Source organism: Xyrauchen texanus, chromosome 25, assembly GCF_025860055.1.
Source record: "Xyrauchen texanus isolate HMW12.3.18 chromosome 25, RBS_HiC_50CHRs, whole genome shotgun sequence".
Lineage (NCBI taxonomy): Eukaryota > Metazoa > Chordata > Actinopteri > Cypriniformes > Catostomidae > Xyrauchen > Xyrauchen texanus.
In genome coordinates, this window is record NC_068300.1 from 10,808,550 (window position 1) to 10,828,198 (window position 19,649).

Consider the following 19,649-nt stretch of genomic DNA (forward strand, 5'->3'; position numbering starts at 1 on the left):
CCTGTTTGTGTGCACCATTCTGCAGAACGCCTATGTTCTAGAAAACTTTAATGACTTAAAGGGATATGTCACTCAAAAATGAAACGCCTCATTTACTTACCCTCATGTTCCACGGTTATTTACTTTTAGTGTATAGGAAAGACAAGTGTCAACATTCTTCAAAATGTCTCATCTTGTACATCAGAAAGTCAAATGGTTTTGGAACAACATGAATCTGAGTTAATGATCATGTATTTTCATGTCTACCTAAAAATAGCATTACAGTAAATGGGATATATCTCTTATTATGCTGTGTGTATGTAAAAATAGCTTAAAAAAAAAGCTAAGTCGTGTTTACAAGGTACTGTTGATCATCCTGATCTCATGACAATTAGGTGACAGTGGCAACATTTTTGCAAAATGACTTTACGTGGTTCCTTACATGTATCGCAAGAGTACTGTGTAGCATTAAAAGAGAGTTAAAATTTCTCATGCTCGGGGCCTGGGTAGCTTAGCAAGTAAAGATGCTGACTACCACACCTGGAGTCACAAGTTCAAATCCAGGGCGTGCTGAGGGACTCCAGTCAGGCTTCCTAAGCAAACAATTGGCTCGGTTGGTACGGTGGGTAGAGTCACGTTTGGTTAACCTCCTCATGGTTTTTATAATGCGGATCTCGCTCTCAGTTGGGGATGTGGTGAGTTATGAGTGGATACTGGGGAGAATAGCATGAGCCTCTACATGTGCTAGGTCTCCATGGTAACGTGCTCAACTAGCCACATGATAAGATGCGTGGATTGACGGTCTCAGACGCGGAGGGAACTGAGATTCATCCTCCACCACCCAGATTGAGGCAAGTCACTACACCACCACGAAGACCTAGAGCGCATTGGGAATTGGGCATAAATAAAATATAGTAATAATCTCTAATGCTCTATGGAGCTTTAAATCAACAAAACCAACCAACCTTACTACCCTTAAACCAAAACCGATAGTTAAACGGTGAAGCAACCATGTCATTATGTGGTGCTTCTATGACACTTTTGATTCGCAAGTGACTCATTTGCATTGCATCAGTTGAGCTACCGTGCAATTTAACCATGTGCAAACAAACAAGCTTGTAAATGTAGTTGGTTATGTAATAAAAAAAGGTTCAAATGTATCACCGTACAAGTAATGCACTATAGCAAAAGTGTTCTGATGTTACAAGACAGCATTGTGTGAAGAACAGGGTTAAAAGAAAGTGTTTATGAACCGTTGATCTGGTGTTTTACTCGTCATTTGTGTGAGGGGGAATAAAAGTTGTTGTTGTTGAAGTGCCTATAGTGAACTTTTGCGACACAATGAGCCACATAAAAATAATTTTGCAAAATAGTATTGTGATTCTGTAAGACCTGGAGTTCATACTTGTCACTCAATTTTCCAAATTTTGACAGGTTAGAGACATAAAATCTTTGATAGACAAAGAGGACCAGACCTTTTGTCATATAGTCAAAGGTCTGGCTATGCGATACTGACAGCCACGCCGCTCTCTCTTTCTCTCTAGCAATCATACATTAATTACATCATCAAAAGCTATCATAATCCTCTTTCAGCCCCACTTCATGCCGGAAGCCATTTTATCCCTCTGAGTGGTAACTGATATAATTAAAACCCAGGATATGCAACATAGACTGCAGGACAAACATTAGCATGACTCTATTGTTGTATTGACATGATGACAGAAATTGTTGCTATGCAATTCCCATATAAGTGCCTGACTAATCAACTACAGAGGCTTAGCTGTCTTTTGTGTAAATTGCAGTCACATGGCTGTGTATTTCTGAGAGATAAGAGAACACATTTAAGGTTTATAAATGCGACAGTCTGACAAAAACAGCACCCTTTCCTTCCTGATTTTGAAAGAGTGGTGCAACATCTACTGGCTGCAAAAAGTATTGCCTTTGGATTGCTATTGGTGAGGATAAAAAAGGAAACAGCTTATCTGGCTTAAGCTGGTCTCTTTGGATCTCATTGATCTTGTTGCTTTTAATGTTGTGCATTTTTTTCTTAGTGGGAACAGTGATGGCAAAAAGAGAACCTTTTTGTTGCAGCTAATAAACTTTATTACATGCAGTTACACAGTCCAGCATTGCACTAGAATGTACGTACGACTTGAAGAGAATTTGACATTTAAGTACAAAGTACTTTTGATCTCAAAACGTAATGCACTTTTCACATAAAACGCCAGCTGCCACTAGTGTCACAAGCACATGGGAGAGGTTTGAAAGATCTTCCCACAAACCACTCATGCATTATACCAGGTGTTTTCAAACTGGTTGATGTCAAGGAACCCCGACTTTGATTATCCCTTGTGAGGGACCCTCTGTGTGAGAAAAGTAGTTAACATGATATTATAAAGTCTTATTGTTTGCTCAATTAAATAATTAGCTTTTATATTGTCATTGTACTAAAGCCAAAATAAATGATTACAATATTATCTGGAAAATACTGACTTCTTATTAAGTTGACTGTGTATAAATTTGATGAAAAAAACATTTTCATCTCGATTCAATTAAAAATGATTATTATTATTTTATAATGTAATTCAATTATATTTTATTTTAAATATTTACACTGATCAGCCACAACATTAAAACCACTGACAGGTGAAGTGAATAGCATTAACAACATATTAACTCATTACAACGTCACCTGTCAAGGGGTGGGATATATTAGGCGGCAAGTGAACAGTCGGTTCTTGAATTTCACTGTTCAAGCATATGGATCTGAGCAACTTTGACAAGGGCTAAATTGTGATGGCTAGACGATTGGGTCAGAGCATCTCCAAAATGGCAGGTCTTTTGTGTTCCTGGTATGCAGTGACTAGTTCCTACCAAAAGTGGTCCAAGTAAGAACAACCAGTGAACCGGCGACAAGATCATGGGCACCCAAGGCTCAATGATGAGCATGGGGAGCGAAGGCTAGCCCATCTGGTCTGATCCCACAGAAGAGCTACTGTAGCACAAATTGCTGGAAAATGTAATTCCATGAAAGAAAGGAAGGTGTCAAAACACACAGTGCATCGCAGTCTGCTGTGTATGGGGTAGAGTAGCCATAGACTGGTCAGAGAGCCCATTCTCACTCCATGGAGCAATGGAAGAAGGTGGCCTGGTCTGATGATTCATATTTTCTTTTAGGTCATGTGGACAGCCAGGTGTGTGTGTGTTCTTTACCTGGGAAATAGATGGTAGCAGGATGCACTTTGGGAAGAAGACAGGCCGGTGGAGGCAATGTGATGCTCTGGGCAATGTTCTGCTGGGAAAACTTGGGTCCTGGCATTCATGTGGATGTTACTGTGACACGCGCCACCTACCTAATGTTTCTTGAAGATGTACACCCCTTCATGGCAACAATATTCCCTGATGGCAGTGGCCTCTTTCAGCAGGATAATGTGCCCTGCCACGAAGCAAAAATTGTTCAGGAATGGTTTGAGGAATATGACAAGAGTCATCAATAATTCCAAGAGTGTTGACTTGGCCTCCAAATTCCCTAGATCTCAATCTGAATGAGCATATATGGGATGCACTGGAGCAACAAGCCCGATACATGGAGGCCCCAATTTGCAATTTATAGGACTTAAAGGATCTGCTGCTAATGTCTTGGTGCCAGATACCACAGAACACCTTCAGATTTCATTTACATTTACATTTATGCATTTGGCAGACGCTTTTATCCAAAGCAACTTACAGTGCACTTATTACAGGGACAATCCCCCCAGAGCAACCTGGAGTTAAGTGCCTTGCTCAAGGACACAATGGTGGTGGCCATGGGGTTAGAACCTGTGACCTTCTGATTAACAGCCCTGTGCTTTAGCCACTACACCACCACCACTCCACTTTCACTCAGATTTCTTGTGGAGTCTATGCCTCGACAGGTCAGTGCTGTTTTGGTGGCACGAGGGGGACCTACACAATATTAGGTTTCACATTTACATAAATAATGTCAAACATTTTTAGAATAATTTCAACAAAAAAAATAAATACTTGCAGACCCCCTATCACCCCCATGCGACCCCCTCGGGGGTCCCTGGACCCAGTTTGAAAACCCCTGCATTATACAACATTTACGCACTATAAGTAATTTTACTCAATAGCAATACCTGAGGAATAAAACGTATATTCAAATTAAATTGGCAACCAATCGGTGTGAGATAAACAGAGAAACAATTAGCTTCTGTATTTTCTCGATTCAGCTACTTTTTTAATAGATTTATTAAATGTATTTACAGCTACCTTTCCTTTTTATCTGTTTCATTAGCCTAGCATTTTCTGTAGCATTTTTGAACCATTCAACATCATCAACAAAACACTGTAATAATACATACACTGCAATAAATATAATCAGCAAAAACACAGAAAAATAATCAATTACGTGCTGCAGTAACAGTACAACGTTCATTTCAACAGTCCAGAGAGTTCAAAGTCAGGCACTTAAGACTGGAGAGCACTCGCATTGATAGAAAGTGTCATCCCAGCAACAATTTGACATATTTTCCGATCGTAAAGGCAAACAAATATGCATTGCATGATGTAACCAATGTCATACATTGAACTGCATCTTATAATTATGGTTTAAACCAAGTCAATGGATCCTCTGACAGCTAAGAGCTTGAGACGCCAAATACACACAGAAGTCAACCAAATTCATCTTATGAACAATAGTCACGATGAGGCTTTATTTTATACAATGAGGGGAGAATTCACTAAACAGATGTTCCACTTTTGAGCTGTATTATTTCAGCACACAAACTGGATTTACTAACAACCCACAATCCAGTCTTCCAAGGTGCTATCTACGCTGGTATAACGGTGAGAAATATCAATAAAGTAACTGTCGAATAAATTAAATAATAATTAGCGCCAATCACAAGCCCTTTCAACATTGAATCGCATGCAGGGCATGAATCTACAATAAAATTTTCACTGGAATTACTACTAGTGAAAACACCCATTTTATTGTTATTTGATATCAGTAATTAGGCTAGCACTAGTAAAAATATGAATTCTTGATATCAAAAATTATATTTGAAATTTTCAAGATGCACAGTGTAGTCAATTGAACTTTTGGCTTTTTAAAGAGCAGATTCAGGTGCATGCAACACATAACAGGGAATTGAAGCACGCAAATAATGTTTACTATAAAATTTTTGGGCGTATTTGGACTTTTATCTAATTTCCATAATTCCTTTGGCAAATCGGGTGCTAAAACAATGCAGACAGCAAGTGCAAATAAACAACGCTTTCGGCAGGTGCAATTCATTCTTAGTAAATTCCCTACTTTGTGTTTAATTTTGGCACAAAATATTCCAAAGCAGCAACGAGACAATTTATAATATGATATGCAAAGAACATCAGTTTTTTGTAGACAAGCTAAAAATATTAAATCCATCCTATAGACAAAAATTGCCAAGACATGCAATTTTTATGGTGGTGCATTGGTGGAAAGCAATAAAATACTAGTACGATTTCCCTTCATAAATACATCAACCAACCCACAGAATACATCAATTCAATTCAAGCAGATGAGAGTAAATCCCTCTTTTAGCATAGTTTTAAGTTTAGACCCTACCCTATCAGCAGGCCCAGACGAAATCTGCATTTTCAGAGCTGATTTTGCCGGAAGAGCTGCAGAAAGTAAAACGTGTTAAATGGAGCTTAGAGTACGATACTCTTAAGGGCCGTCCGGATGACTTGCGTCAGTGTTGCCAATATAACTTTTTTGGACCCCAGCGTTAGCTTCAGTGTTAAACCCACATTGCAATTCAATCAAGCGTTGTTACACTGGGCTCAAAGTTCAAACCATTTCAACTTTGACCCCTTTGCCCATGAACTTTCAAAGTTGCAGACAATGATTACCAGACGTATTCAGATGTTTTTTAATTACATGAGAGATGCCAGTGCTAAAATAAAAAAAAAGGTTTTCATGTGGAGATCAAAGTGATCCATTGACATCCTGACACAAGTCATGTGGAAACCCCTTTATTAATAGCTGAAAGTATACCTAATTAAGCCAAAATATTTAATAAACAAACATGCAAGGGGTGGAGGAAGTGTAGAACTTATGTTAATGACAGACGTTGCAATTCTGCGGAAATTTGCAGAGCTTTCTGCGGAGTTCTGCATGCATCGATTTCGCCTGGACCTTATCAGGACTCACACACTGTTCGGGTTGTAACAGAGCATGTTCAGTTGTAGGTTCTCGTCCCAGTGTCTCAGGATGATGAAGAGTTGATTGGCTGCGGCTTTGACCGATGCCAGGTCTCGTCCCTCTGGGATAAACTGTTCTTTTAGCCACATGCTCGCCTTGGCTGCGATAAGCTCCCATTCAATGAAATAACTGGCTGAGCTGTGTTCCAGCCAGGCTAGAGCTACTGCCGTTGCCCACACCATGCCCTCAGGGTCTTGCATGGCCCTTTGCAGGCTCCCTGGAGAGCCCAAAATGGGGGTGTCCGCGATCTCAGACTCCGACCATCGTCCACTATCATGCAACGAATTAATGGGCGATGGTGGGGCTTCGGTTGACATAGAGGAGAAGCCTGCCAATGATGAGAGCCCACCCTCCATACGAGGACTTCGGGCTGGCAGGGAGGATGAAGATGGCTGTGAAACAAGCTCCTCGTATTCATAGTTCAGGTCTGAGTCTTTGGGTGGAGGAGAAGAGCTGTGATGGACCTCCAAGCTCTCTGAACGGTGAGCGCTGGAGTGGGACAAGTGGGCAAGGCTGATTCTGTGGCTATTGAAGGGTGACGTCCACTTCAGCTTCTCCATCGGCACATTGATGGCATCACACAAGGCACTGTTCAACATGAACGCCCCACAGGACAGCTGCAATGACACCTGGAAAAGGAAGCAGAGAAGAAAACGCATGTTCTTTCAATGCTTTTTTTAGTTATGCGCTGCTACAATCGATAAACAACCTCAAATCTCATGACTTTCATGTACGTAAAAAAATGGTGGACAATTGGAAAGACACGAAGAGAGTAAACTTCCATTTTGCAGTGAAGAATTAAATTTAAGGTCTTTAAGCTGCCAACTAAATTAGAACCAAAAATTAACAATTGGATCAATTCGAACAATTCAATTAACATTTACTACAAAAATACCTTGACATTAACATTGAGCGCAAGTTTCATAGCTCCATATTTATAAATTAAATTCTGTTCAAATACGACATTTCATTTAAGTAGACTAAACGATCATGAGACATTGATCTGCGCTTCTTAAATGTCACCGGCCCATCATCATACTCACAATGACACCGAATTTACATCTTTTTCCTACAAAGTGAGTATTGATCAGCTATTCAAAGCTTGTGAGGCAAATGGACGCAATAAACTCAGTGATGCCATTATTTTGTATTGGTTGGCTTTTAAACTGCTACTGAACCCATAAATCAGTAATTCTCAACTGGTTTTGCATCAGAAACCAACATTTTATACTCCACATCAAATGAGAAGCTAACACCGTACCAAAATTGTCAAACAAAAGTTAACAAAAATTATGTTAAAGGAATATTTCGGGGTTCAATCCAAGTTAAGCTCAATCAACAGCATTTGTGGCATAATTTTGACTCGTCCCTTGGTTTCTTTGAGGCACTTTCAATTAAAGTAAATGAGGCCAGTCCATAAGCACCATCATGCACTCATGAGCAAAAACATTATGACCACTTGCCTAATATGATATTGGTCCTCTGTGTTCCACTAATACAGTGCATGGCATGGACTCTTCAAGACCCCAGAAGGTGTCCTGTGGTATCTGGCACAAAGATATAAGCAGCAGATCCTTCAAGTCCTGTAAGTTGCGAGGTGGAGCCACCGTGGATCTGACTTGTTGGTCCAGCACATCCAACAGATGTTCAATTGGATTGAGATCTGGACAATTTGGAGGCCAGGGCAACACCTTGAACTCTTCATCATGTTTCTCAAACCATTCCCAAACAATGCAGTGTGGCAGGGCACATTATCCTGCTGAAAGAGGCCACAGCCATCAGGGAATACCATTGTCATGAAGGGGTGTAACTGGTCTGCAACCGTGTTTAGGTAGGTGGCACGTGTCAAATTGATGTCTACATGAATGCCCGGACCCAGTGTTTCCCTGCAGAACATTGCCCAGATATTCACACTCCCTCCACAGGCTTGTCGTTTTCCCACAGTGTATCCTGGTGCCATCACTTCCCCAGGTAAACGCGCGCATACGTAAACAGCCATACAAGTGATGTCTAAGAAAACGGAACTCATCGAACCAGGAAACCTTTTTCCACTGCTCAAAGGTCCAGTTCTGACACTTGCTTATTATTGTAGGTGCTTTCAAATGGTGGACGGGGTCATAGGCACTCTGACCAGTCTGTAGCTATGCAGCCCCATACGCAGCAGGGCGACATACACTATGTGTTGTGACATTCCTCTCGTAAACATCATAAACATTTTCTGCGACTTGTGCCAGTAGAGTTTCTGTTGGTTCGGACCGGATGGGATAGCCTTTGTTGTCCTCGCACATCGATTTTTTTTAAACCAGTTTGTGGTTTATCCTTCCTGGGACCACTGTCAGTAGGTATACTCACCAATGCTGAACAGGAGCATCCCACAAGCCTTGATGTTTCAGAGATGCTCTGACCCAGTCATCTGGCCATAAAAGTTTGGCCCTTGTCAAAGTCACTCAGGTCTTTACTCCTGCCACTTTCTCCTGCATTCATCATGTTGACTAAGAGTACTGATTGTTCGCTTACCATCTAATCAACTGTACCCAGGCCTTGACATGTGTTAGGAGATGATCAACGTTATTCACTTCACCTGTGAGTGGTCATTTTGGCTCATCAGTGTATTCACCATTTGAAAAATATAGCCACAAGATGTAAACATTATATGTGTTAAGTTGATTTTAGTGTGATAAAATTACTCACCAACCTTATCTATGAAAAGTAATCTCCAATACCGGGATTATAATACAGCAGGAGTCGGCAACTTAATAACAGTTATTAATCACTAGCATTCAAGCAACAGCGAGAGAGGAACAGGCCTTTCATTTATGCCGTTTTTCGCACCTGCATTCCAATCTACATGATGCAATCCTTCATGATCACGCAGCATGTTTTCATCAGCTGAATGGGAGACTAAACACTATTAAAGTGTGACGAAACTCACGCTGCACATGAAAGCTATTTGCACATCACGAGCCGATCAACTATTTAGCCTTTTCAGTGAATCGCACCTTCAAAATCCTAAAACTTTATTTCCAGGTTTAATTTCTATTTTGAATAGACTTGAAAATACTTTTTAACCCCACAATGTGGCTTTATGTTTTCTCTTTTAATGTAATTTTGAGTGTGACTATGGTTTAAGGAGGGTGTACCTATATGCTGGGTTGGAAATCTCAAGGGTTAATTGTGGTGTTTTCCTTATTACATCACATGTTGTTCTGAAACAAAAAAGAAACAAATGAAAAATGGAACACAAGCTGTCATCCGTGCAGCCTGAACATATAAGCGGCTGCGTGATTAACCGAAAGTGAAACGCTGCCGGCTCGTGATGCGCAAATGGCTTGTTTATTTGGCCTCCCATTCACCTCATGAAAACACGCTTCATGATCATGAGGAAGGATTCCTTCAAGATATAGACTGGAATGCAGGTGCAGAAATACATATAAATAAAATAGTCTACTCTTCTCTCGCCGTTGCTGGCGTGCCAGTGATTACCCCTCCATGTACCAATGCTGGCACACGTGCCATAGGTTGCGACCCCTGGCCTACAGGATTTTGTCGTCATGGCAACAAAGATGTAATATTGCTTATAACTTTCCACAGATAAGGTTAGTAAGTGATATTATCACACTAAAATCATGCTAAAACAAATAATGTTTATGTCTTGTGGCTATACTTTTGAAACAGTGTGTATTTTAGTGCTTATGTACTGGCCCCATTCACTTACATTGTAAGTGCCTTACTTTATCCATGATTTTTGCTTTATTTATTTATTTTAAATAAAAGTCTAAATACATTTTTGTGGAAACCAAGATTATGCCACAAATGCTGTTAATGGAACTTCATTTGTATTGAACTCGGAACATTCCTTTACAATCAAATACTGAAATATATTAAAGGTTCTGCAAGCGATTTTAAATTAGACATGAGCTGTTAAATTAGACATGCCCCTTCTTTCCAAAACACTGCCCTCCAAAGATAGCATTTGGACTGTCACCAATTTACCTAGCTTCTACTAAGTGACAGATTAATTTGCACCAAATACCATACAACTTGACTGGATGCACGGCCATTGACATAAAAAAAAATATTTTGCTATCCTAAATCTCCACAATTATACAGTTAGTTGCATTTAAATATTTAAATTGAGCAATGTTTACCTGTTGTCCATAACCCTATCAGAACAGACCTGCAACCCCCTTTTGTGTCTTACCCCACCAGTTGAGAAACACTGCCATAAAGCATTAACAAACTGAAAACAGAAAATGTCAATAGAAACCAGAGGGATGTAGTCCTTGTTGTCATTTTCGCTTTCACCCATCGAGTTGCTGATTTTGCTTTGCGATCGACTCATGAATCCTCTAGCAGCTTTCGTCAGGAGTCGCGTCCTGGTCAGACTCAGCTTGCTAGAGGCAAAAAGAAACAACACCTTTACATCTGGTGCTTCAATGTCTTCATTAAATGCATAGTCACGTCTAATGTGCTTCTTCTTATCTGTGAAATTTGGCATTTCATTAATTTGCAAAGTGTGTACACCTCCTCGAGAGCACTGCTCCTCACGTTCAGGTCATTATTTCAGCTGCAGTGAAAGCAAGAGGGGGAGCTGTGACAGAGATTCCAGACAGGTGAGAGGAAGTGTTTATCATTGGTGTCTAGACTGCCATGTTGCTGCAGTCCCTTCTGACAGAACCAGCTAAAGCTAGCAATGATTTTCAAGTTAAGGCTAGTTTAAGCTGGTAAAACTAGTTCATTAGGCTAGTTAAATGAACAACTCACCCAAATATTTTAATATAATTAAAATGTCATTGGATACTCGTCCTTAAGTCCAAACATGTATGACTTTATTTTCTTCCGTGGAATACGGAAGATGAATTTTGAATTTTAAAAAGTCTTCACAAGGTTTTTTTGCCATATAATGACAGTGAATAGTGACTTCAGTCTGTCAAGTAAATAAAAAAAGTACTAAAACCACATTAAAAGTAATTCATACGCACTATATTCCAAGTCTTCAGAAGGCATATGATCACTGTGTTAACAGAACGAAATAATTAAGTTGTTTTCATTATTTACAATCAAATCATCAACTAAGTGCAACTAATCAACTATGGCAGCTACATCGATAATGTGAAAACTTATTGGTTCTTGCAACATGACATCATGACGTTTGGTCACAAGATGCAGTGTGAACCGGTGAGGTTTCATGTTATCGACGTAGTCATATTACATTTAAGCGCTTTATTAATGATTCAGTTTCATTTGAGAGTGAATAACAACTTAACCCTATAACACTGTGTGTATCAAATATGATACACAATGTTTGAAGGCTCCTGTTTAACTCTCTGTTCAAGCTCACGAGCCAAACAACCTATGGTTGTAATATTTCAAATGTTTATGGCATCATCAATGGTTATTTCTGGGAAAAAAAAGTGGTTTAAATGTTTATATCGATCTATCAAAAATTTTGGCAGACTTGCGTGAAAAGTGACTCTTACAGTATGTTAGGATAAATGACAGCTTATTTAAATAAAGTAAAATTTACAGTGATGATTATATTGTTACTAATATTTTAAAATGAGTATTTGCTGAATATAAGCAACTTGTGCTTGGTTGAAATATTGTATATAATTTTATTGAAAAAGCCCCTTTGAAATCCATGTATCAAATATGATACAACAGGCTTTTAAGGTATAATCTCTCAAGCACCATTACATTCCATTCATGCCCACCAGAAAAAAATCAATAAATAAATCACAGAGCTTTGAAAATTCTGACATATATATTTCTTATAAGATATATTTAAAATGTGAAGTTATATTTCTGTGTATTTTCATATATGCAGCCTCCACTGTCATTATAAAGATCTCATTATTTTACATTACAAGCTATTATGATGTCATCTTACCATAAGTTCCTGAGACCCAGCGAACAAAGTTTTGCAAATTTCCCTTTTTAAATGTCAATATAGTGTTTGGTGCATAAAAAAACATATGGGAAAAAACTGTTTATTGAAAAAAGAATATTTTATTCATATTGTATGTGATGTGCTGAATTGAACTGTAATACATTTCAATGCATATTTATCGACCATGTTTTATTTATAGTTGTCATGGCCAAATTCTCAAACACTTGGTATCTCTGAAAAGCCTGGAGAGTCCTCTGATAATACACCGAGATTTACCACTGTAGCATGTATGGTCCAAGAAACTCTTAAATAATAAATGTCCAACACAAAAATTGATTGATGGGCCTCAGACGGATGCCCTTTAAAGCCTAATTTATAAAATATGATACATAAAAAAAAAAGCATGCAAAGTTTTGTCTTATGGTACTAAAAATATTTTCTGACAATTCTTTCATATGTCAGGCTTTACAGGGCTAAATTTAAATAGGTTCAACATACAAAGCAATCATATCGCTTTAGCATATGCAGTGCAGGAGTCATATCAATTATTTTTCTTAATTATTTTAAATTGTTATTTTTCGCCCCTTTTCCAAGCATGACAGACTGGAGTCACTATTCGCTTGTATTATATGGCAAATAAACACTGAGAAGACTTTATAAAAACTCTTTATAGTTTTTCCATGGAAAAAACAAAGTCACATGGGTTTGGAGCAACATTGACAGAATTCACATTTTTATGGAGCGATAATTTGGGGGTTTGTTGACTTGTTCAAAGATGTGACAGCAGTGGTCACAGGAAGGGCAGGGAAATTATAGCCAACAGACTTACGGTACCAAGTCATCATTTCTGAATGCTACAAACTCTAATTTAAAAAAAGGTGTGTGGGACTAACATCCAATTTTCACACTTCTATGGAGAAACCCTGCTGGAGTCCCCTTCACATTATGAGTTCAATTTAACTAAAGACATTCACCCCATTTTATTTAAAAGGAAAAGTGCAAATAACAGAACTTTTGATGTCAGTTGAACAAAGTTCACTCATTATTAGAGGGAAATTGTTACATTGACTTACAACGTTTAATTGTAAGAAAGCAGTTATGTACTTTACATAAAATTAAAACAGTCAAACAGTGTTGGGGACTAACTAACTTAATATACTTAACTGCATTTTTCAGCAGCGTGACAATAGTTGAGGTAGTTTCATTAGGATAGATTTTCCAGTAACAAGCTACTTTTTAAATTTTTTTAAAATCCTATGATTGTTAAAAAAAATATTATACACTGCTTAGCCAAAGTCACATATTCTAATATTTCATTGGACCGCCTTTAGCTTTGATTACGGCGCTCATTCGTTGTGGCGTTGTTTTGACAACGGGAGATGGGAGAGTCCATCCCGTAAAGTCTTCACCAGCACATCCAAGATAATTTAAATGGGGTTAAGGTAAGGACTCTGTGGTGGCCAATTCATGTGTGAAAATTATTCCTCATGCTCTCTGAACCACTCTTTCACAATTTGAGCCTCAATAGTGACTGATGGCCTCAGTCACTATTTACATTTATTGCATTTTTTTTTTTTCTTACAATGAAGATAAATGGTGACTGAGGCTACATTCTACCTAAAATCTCCTTTTGTGTTCCATGCAAAAAGAAATGGGTTTGGAACAAAATAAGGGTGAGTACATTTTGAAAGAAATTTAATTTTTGAGTAAACTATTCTCTTAAGTACTTTAAATTATGAGTAGCTTGGCAAGCTACAGTTTCAAATTAGATTCAACGTTGACATTCATTACACTTGAGCATTTCTTGTTCACTGAATCTCAAAGATTCAATCAACTATAGTACATACCTCTGCACATCTTTGTGGTCATATTGGGAGTGTAAACATCTCCTGTCTTTAGTCTTTTTAATGAATAATGAATTTATGTCGTGGTCTCTCCTCTCTGAGTATTGAACTCATTACATTCACCCACAGAATAACAAAAGTAATCAAAATGCAAATTTGACTCATGTTGTAAAACAATGGAGCAATAGAAATACAAACTGTTGAACTATTCATATGTGTTCCGTGAATTATCGTGTTTGTATTTCCATAACTTGATTTGTAAAAGTTGTTTGCAGGTTGTCTATGGCTTCTATGTCTCTTGGACTAAACCCACCTTGCAGAGAAAAGGCTCTCTACTGATCTCTGTGAGTGGTCGGAGGTCACAGATGGACTCCTTTGAGAGGCTGAAAGAGAGTGCAGACACAGTAGGTTGGCATTCTGCTCATTTCTATGCTCCAGTACACATACAAACACATATACTGCACTAAAGGGCAAAGGGCACAGAGTACTCACCAAACTTGACAATGTTCCTGAAGGTTACAACAAATTAACGAATTCATCAGCTACAAAATGTTAATATGGTTATGCCACTTGAGTGACTATGCTGTTGTGTTTGTTTGGACAAGCTGCAAGATCGTAAAGGATTAGTCCACCCAAATTTTTCCCTTTTAACCAGCAATGGTTCTCAAATAACCAGTTTACTGGAATAACGTCTTAATTTCTGGTCTGTTTCTCGAATAAAGTGCTCAAATGTCTTCAGAAGATATGCAGCGCAGAAGCTGAATGGACTCTGCACTTGAAAGGTTCAGTCCTCATTCAGTGTAATTGACCTCAATATTTCTCCTTTTAGAAAGTTATGCAGGTGAGTAAATTTTCATTTGACAGAAATTGGATGAAGTATTCCTTTAAAGACTGTGATTATCAACTCTAAAAACCATAATCTAGATACATAAAACAGTTGCCTAGTATTGACTTTACTTTCAATAAAGCTACATCGTTCCCATCTGGAGGATGAGGCGGTTTTGCAAGGGAAATTGGCTCTATCCTAGACATCTGTAGAACAAAGACTTGTGGTGCCTTTTGATGCTGTCCAAGTTCAAGAGCAAGTTTGGTTATTCGGTTGGCGTGAATGTGGATGGTTTGTAAAGTGGCCGAATATTTGCTGTCACCAAAATGATGTAACATCTTTAGGTCATTGTGACAAAGATATATTCATACTTTTGTGTCAATATTGCAGACGTCTTGTTATGATACAGTCTCACTTCCAGTTTGGCATGTTTGCCAACAACACTGTTAGGGGTCACAGAAAATGGTATGTAATATTGTTCTAAATGTCCGAAAATCATATGGAAGATCTTGAAAAAAATAGTAATCATAGTATTCAGAAAGCCCCCAAGAGTATATTGAGTACATGTTAAACCAAATGACTCCAAAGTAGCCAGTAGATGGTGCTGTCACCAAACTGCTCAGGTACCCTTGGGGCATGGTGACAATGACAATTACCAAAAGTCTTCTAATAACTTGTTTAGACCAAAGATAATCTGATCCAAATTCTAATGGCCAGAAAATCAATAGAAAAGAAACTGAAACCTGGCACGGACATGATATGACCCAATGTTCAAAGGTTATCAGCTAAAATGTGCGTGAACATTTGACCTGGTGGTGGTGCTAGAGGGTTTGAAATAGAGACCCCATATTTGGTATGATAGAGGTTGAAGCTTTCTCCTATGAGCATGCCAAAATTTTAAAACTTTTTGCCATGTGCAGGATGCCACAGATGCCCTGCCATAAGAAGCAGAAGATTAAGAAGAAACAACAGTTGGCCTCTATAAAAGTAAAGCCAACAACACTTTCCATTTTTGCAGCCTTTTCCTATGCTGTTACCTAGTTACAGTGGTAAACATCTGCTTTCGGTACTCAGTTGTATTCATGTTGATAATGCACATTTTGTGCAGTTTGGAGCCAAAGAATACTATGTGAAACCAGACTTGTGGGGGCAGTGGGTCAGATGAAATCAAACTTGGATTTAGACTAACTAGTCGAACCAATGGTATGATGGTATATGTAATGGTATATATATAGATAACTTGCCCATTATACCCCATCCAAGTTCCTTTCTATCTATATTATCTATATTTATTTATGATGTTACTATATGTTCAGTCTTACTGCAGGGTACGGCTGCATCATCTTGCTCAGGCAAACCACCTGACTGTGAGCGACCCAGGCCCACAGAGTAACCATGACTCTTCCTGCTACTAGAGTGAGAACTGCAGCGTGAGCTCCTCTTTTGATCCTCCCCTGGAGAAAAACAAATATAAACACAGTCATTACCATAATCTAATTCTGTGCCTCAGCCAATTCTTCATCCTATGGCACTCTTCAAGAATTAAAAGAATGACTTACCAGGGTGGCTGTACTCAACAAAGGTGGGTAAATATTCATTGCTGTCCAGATCAATAGGTACAAATGCTGTATATTTGCTTAAGATGTTGCAGGCCTTGCTGGTGTGGATGGCATAAAGCTGGTACCTTCTACCAGAACCTAAGAGCAAGTACATATACAAGGTGCTCAGTTCAAGTACAGGGATCCCACCATTTTTGACCAATGAGTTTCCATTACTTTTTTCCTGATCTTTCCAGGCATTTGTTATTATTAACTACAGAATACACAGATTAGACACGATAGCTAATGAATAATTTAGACCAATTTATGAACCGTTTCAACTAGAGGTAGACGATATATCGGTTTCACCGATTCATATATACCGATAGTTGCCATTCGTTGTTTTTTTAGTCCAACGTTTTCATCTGTGGCCGGCACTGGAGGATTCTAGTTAGAATGGCTTGGCTCTACAGTATGACAGCAGCCTCTAGAGGCGAAATGAAAACAATCTAAATCTTTCTTCAATGACAGTATTCTTTCATATTTTTATTCTCACTTGAATGTATATTTTGGTATTTTGATTAGATAATCAAATGTTCAAAATTGAAGCCAGGGCATGCACAAAAGAGAGAGAGAGAGAGAGAGAGAGAGAGAGAGAATTTATGGAAATATGCCCCCATCAGCACATGCATCGTGTCTCCAGCTTCATATTTAGTGAATAATAATAAACCTTATTGCTCATTAAACTTCATCTTGTGAATGTGTCAGCTATGATGAGCTTAATTTGGTAAATACTTAAATAGAGAGCATTGTAACAGAGCTAAGCTTATGTCATTTCAAAATAACATTTCAGGTTATATAAGAATTTTGGTTGCACAATAAACTGCATCTGGGGTCTTATTAATTTTGGACTCCTGTAGCCACTTTGTCTATTAGTAGCTAAAAAAAGTTTTCACATTTTCGGATGAGGTCGTCCGGTAGTGGATTTCGCAGATAGTTTCAACTACTTCATTGAAAATAACTGATTCAAAAGAATGAAATAGAGCTGTCAGAATTAACGTGTTAACGCATGCAATTAATTAAAAAATGTGAACTCGTAAATTTTTCTTAAATCGCGATTAACGCATTTACCGTTAATACAGCATAAACACTGGTGTGAAGGGCGGAACCTTTGTAATGTGTCCATCTGGAGTCATTATACTGATGCACACTTCACAAACAGACACAGCATCAGAGCCCTTCTACCAAGAGAAGCCTATAAGCTTAGCATAAAATAGCATAACACAGTGGCCCCATAGACATTCTATGGGCGGTACTGTCATAACACGCTAATTAATCGCTATGCTCTCTCCTGTGATAGAGCTGCGGAGGTTGTCATTTCAAATAAAATAAAAGAATCTCTAACAGCGCTTCACTGTCAATGATAAAATGATGGAGAAAAGACCTCTTAGTACTTGTAAGGTGCATTTTAATTACCACAGAAGCAAGTCAAGTCTTAACTATCACCAAAACGTAGAATGAGACGCTGGCGTTGATGCGACGCCAATCGTGAACGCAGCTTCAGGATTGCTGTATCAAAGCAGATAGTCAGTCTACTGGCAGATTAATATTGTGAAGGATGTGAGATTTAATGCCCAATGCAATTCAAATTTAGCCTGTATGGGGACAAGTTCGTTCAGTTAGTCAAACTACGACTTAGACTTTGGAAAACGTTTAATGTTACCCGATTGGCCCTATTTTAGTGCATTTCTATCTTTATACTGTGAAAGGCTTTCTTAAATCACATAATTTTTTGTAGTTAATCGCGATTAAAAACAATTATCGACTGACAGCACTAATTGAAAAATTATACATTATTTTGACTTGTAAGCAAGTTTCAGCTCATTAAATATTTTAGAGCAGAAAAATACATGCACCCAAGAAAGTTCAAATTCACAATGAGTCAGTCAAAATGAATGATAAATACAAGACACAATTTGCTTTTCATACTGCCATTTTCATTCTTATGACCAATATGCAGATGATTTTAATTCAGTTAATAATTGGCCCATACATATCGGTGGATGATGCATGTAGGTGCATCCCAAAAATTAACCTAAAGGGAGCTGTCCAAGTATATTGTAAGTATACACTTTAAAGTAAATAAAAGCTATATGTTGAATAAAGTCTGAAGTTCCTTACCATGCTCAATATCATTCATGGCCATGTGTTCAAAGTCTTGAATAATTGAACGCCCTGCCAGGTGATGGAACGTTTCATTCCACAGGTCTTCGTGAACTTTTTCCTCTCGTTCTCGCCCTTTGAGGTAAGGCTGAATGTCAAAGCTCACCTCCCATTTCATGGGTTTTCCACACAGCAGTCCTGATACAACCGCTTTGCAATTTCCCTTTCCCCGACAGGCCTTAAATTCTGATGTATGAATATCTTGGGGTGTTTCAACTTCGCAAAGCTGATGTGTGTAGCCATCTGTTCCAAAACACACAGGAGAGAAACCTGATGTTCAGTGTAATTCAGAATAAGTTGGTACAGATGGTAAACAAGCTCAATCTGCCACCTTATTATTATTATATACCATAATATTATTAGTATATATAAGATATGTTTTGTGTGGCCACCCACCATGGCTACCTGCAACAATAACCAGCTTAAGCAGCTTGTGCCAGTCACAGACCAGCAATGCCCATCTTAAACCAGTTTAGACCATATGCAAGCATTTTTTAGCCTACTATATCACAGTATAGCCCTACAATGTACAGTGCACCGAGGGACTGTACATTGTAGGGCTATACTGTCTTTACACAGTAATATCTTTACAACTTTGTTATTCATTTGGGCAATTTTTTTCAGATCAATAGAGAAAGCAAGTGAGAGTGACAGCACAGATTTTACAACAAAAGTTCTGATAAACTCTGATTCTTGAACAGTTTGTCAATCATGTGTCATGTCGGTCCTCACCTTATGCTTTGCTGTTAAGTGCCTCTACGCTTAAACTGTGAGGCTGATTATGGTTATTTAAATTATAGCGTTAAAAGCCAGATTAATTCTGAGCCCAAGCAGCATGACCTAATATAATTACACATCAGAAAATCTACTTATTTTGTTCTTATACAGATGCAATGTGCCAAGTTTCCAGCAACAAGCAATTTGTCAGTCCAAACTTAATGCAAAACTGCTTTGCAATATGAGAACATATTTAATGTTTAATAGAGTGCAACGTTGCCCGTCCATTTTTATTTAGCTGTCTTGATTCTGGAAATTATTTCTTTTCTATTTTTCTTTTGTTTGCCAGTAAAAATAGCTTAACATACTTAAAACAAGATAGATT

General features: G+C 38.3%; 1 protein-coding gene across 1 annotated transcript in view; it reads right to left on the reverse strand.

The window, feature by feature from the left end:
- Nucleotides 1-6,171: 6,171 nt before the first annotated feature.
- The window catches only part of LOC127619240 (von Willebrand factor A domain-containing protein 5B1-like), a 59,959-nt gene continuing 46,481 nt past the window's right edge, over nt 6,172-19,649 (reverse strand). Inside the window, 7 exon segments of the mRNA XM_052092072.1 lie at nt 6,172-6,855; nt 10,494-10,620; nt 14,274-14,343; nt 14,918-14,992; nt 16,109-16,240; nt 16,346-16,483; nt 18,506-18,790. Of these exon segments, the coding sequence (XP_051948032.1) occupies nt 6,172-6,855; nt 10,494-10,620; nt 14,274-14,343; nt 14,918-14,992; nt 16,109-16,240; nt 16,346-16,483; nt 18,506-18,790 (1,511 nt within the window).